Below are 1,632 nucleotides of genomic sequence, written 5' to 3' on the forward strand. Positions count from 1 at the left end.
ACTTTTTGTATGCTCATGCAGATTTTTGTTTTGTGCAACTACTAACAGGAAAGAAAGGAACAACAGAGGATGTATAAAGGTACATAGCGGCAGTTAATTGTGCTGTGTTTCGTTCGGCCGGTATAGTGCACCCCCTTCCAACCACGCGCCCGTTCTCCGTGCAATTCCGCGGTGTGTTCCAATTACGATATTATGTTTTTAGCAGGACCAGAGAGACAAAGTAATTTACACAGAAGAAGTGGCAAAGGTAAGCTGTAACAGCAACATGTAACTGGAGAAAATGATGCGTGGATCATTTGCCAAATTAGCATTGCTTGAGAAATTGCAGTAAACCGACCAGTATTATGCCAATGGATGTTACACATCACGTACTCTCCAAAACAGTCATGTGTGTACCAGGGCTGTATAGCTTAAAATTTTTTCTGACTCATTGTTTGGGAGCCCATGTTTTGATTGATTTTCCTGCTTGATATGTCATTTTTTAATGAATTCAAAGTACATTTTCAACAGTTTCCTGTCATCTTAGGACGGATGGGGTAAAATTATTTTCTGTCCCAACAAGCAAATTTCCGTCCCGGGATGGGAGGACAAACTGGTCCTCCAGACAGCCCTGGTGTGTGCCCATATATATGCAAGTGTACAATGTACAATGCACAATGTATGCATGTTTACCATAAAGTTTACATTATACGCACCTTGTTAGACTCCCAAGCTGCCTGTATCCTCTGCTGTGCCTGTCTGATAGAGGACTGCATGTGTGTACATGTGTGTTTACATGTGTGTACATGTGTGTAGTACATGTGTGTATTACCTTGTTAGACTCCCATGCTGCCTGTATCCTCTGCTGGGCCTGCCTGATAGAAGACTGCATGTGTGTACATGTGTGTACATGTGTGTCCATGTGTGTACATGTGTGTAGTACCTTGTTAGACTCCCAAGCTGCCTGTATCCTCTGTTGTGCCTGTCTGATAGAGGACTGCATGGCCATCCAATGTTGTCTCTTCTGTTTCATGGTATCTCTGTCCACATGCAGTTTACAGTGGGCGAAGAACGGGTCTGCAATATCCTGTACAATACAACAAGGCATCAAAACCGTTAAGTACAGCTTAAAATAAGAGTTTATCTACAGTATGTAGTGGTAGCAGTAAGAATAGATCTCCAATGTCTTGTGAACAACACAAGGCATCAAAACTGTAAAGTACAATGGTTGTGTAAAAAGAGTCTCTTTATTCAGTGACGTACCAAACTGATGAAACTATTCACGGAATGTTAAGTACAGCTTAAAACAGAGTTTAACTATAGATTTGTACATGTACAATCATGCAGCTTACAGAGGGCGAAGAACGGATCTGCAATGTCCTGTACAATATAAGATGGCACATGACATGTTATGGTCACCATTGCTAACACAAAAACTGTACTGCATGCCTGCCTGGCTATGGTAGACAAGAAACTCATGTGTTGTGAATATACATTAAGCTCAGAATCATCATCACCAAAGTTCAAATGTTTCCGGTAAAGATAAAGATATTGTCCTATACTTAAGCTCAGAGTGACTGAGTAAATGACTGATAATAAGAAATAAATGAATTTTATAAAGTATTACCCACCTCATCTGGCTGGGTCCGTTTC

The 1,632-nt window shown here is 40.9% G+C and overlaps 1 protein-coding gene across 1 annotated transcript in view; it reads right to left on the minus strand.

Moving 5' to 3' along the window:
- The window catches only part of LOC118403063 (PHD finger protein 14-like), a 47,101-nt gene that overhangs the window by 6,184 nt on the left and 39,285 nt on the right, over positions 1-1,632 (minus strand). The window contains exons 11-12 of the mRNA XM_035801500.1: positions 1,332-1,359; positions 923-1,066 (exon numbers count right to left, since the gene is read on the minus strand). Coding sequence (XP_035657393.1) covers positions 923-1,066; positions 1,332-1,359 — 172 coding nt within the window. The remainder of the gene's footprint in view (positions 1-922; positions 1,067-1,331; positions 1,360-1,632) is intronic.

The sequence above is a fragment of the Branchiostoma floridae genome, chromosome 16 (assembly GCF_000003815.2).
Source record: "Branchiostoma floridae strain S238N-H82 chromosome 16, Bfl_VNyyK, whole genome shotgun sequence".
Lineage (NCBI taxonomy): Eukaryota > Metazoa > Chordata > Leptocardii > Amphioxiformes > Branchiostomatidae > Branchiostoma > Branchiostoma floridae.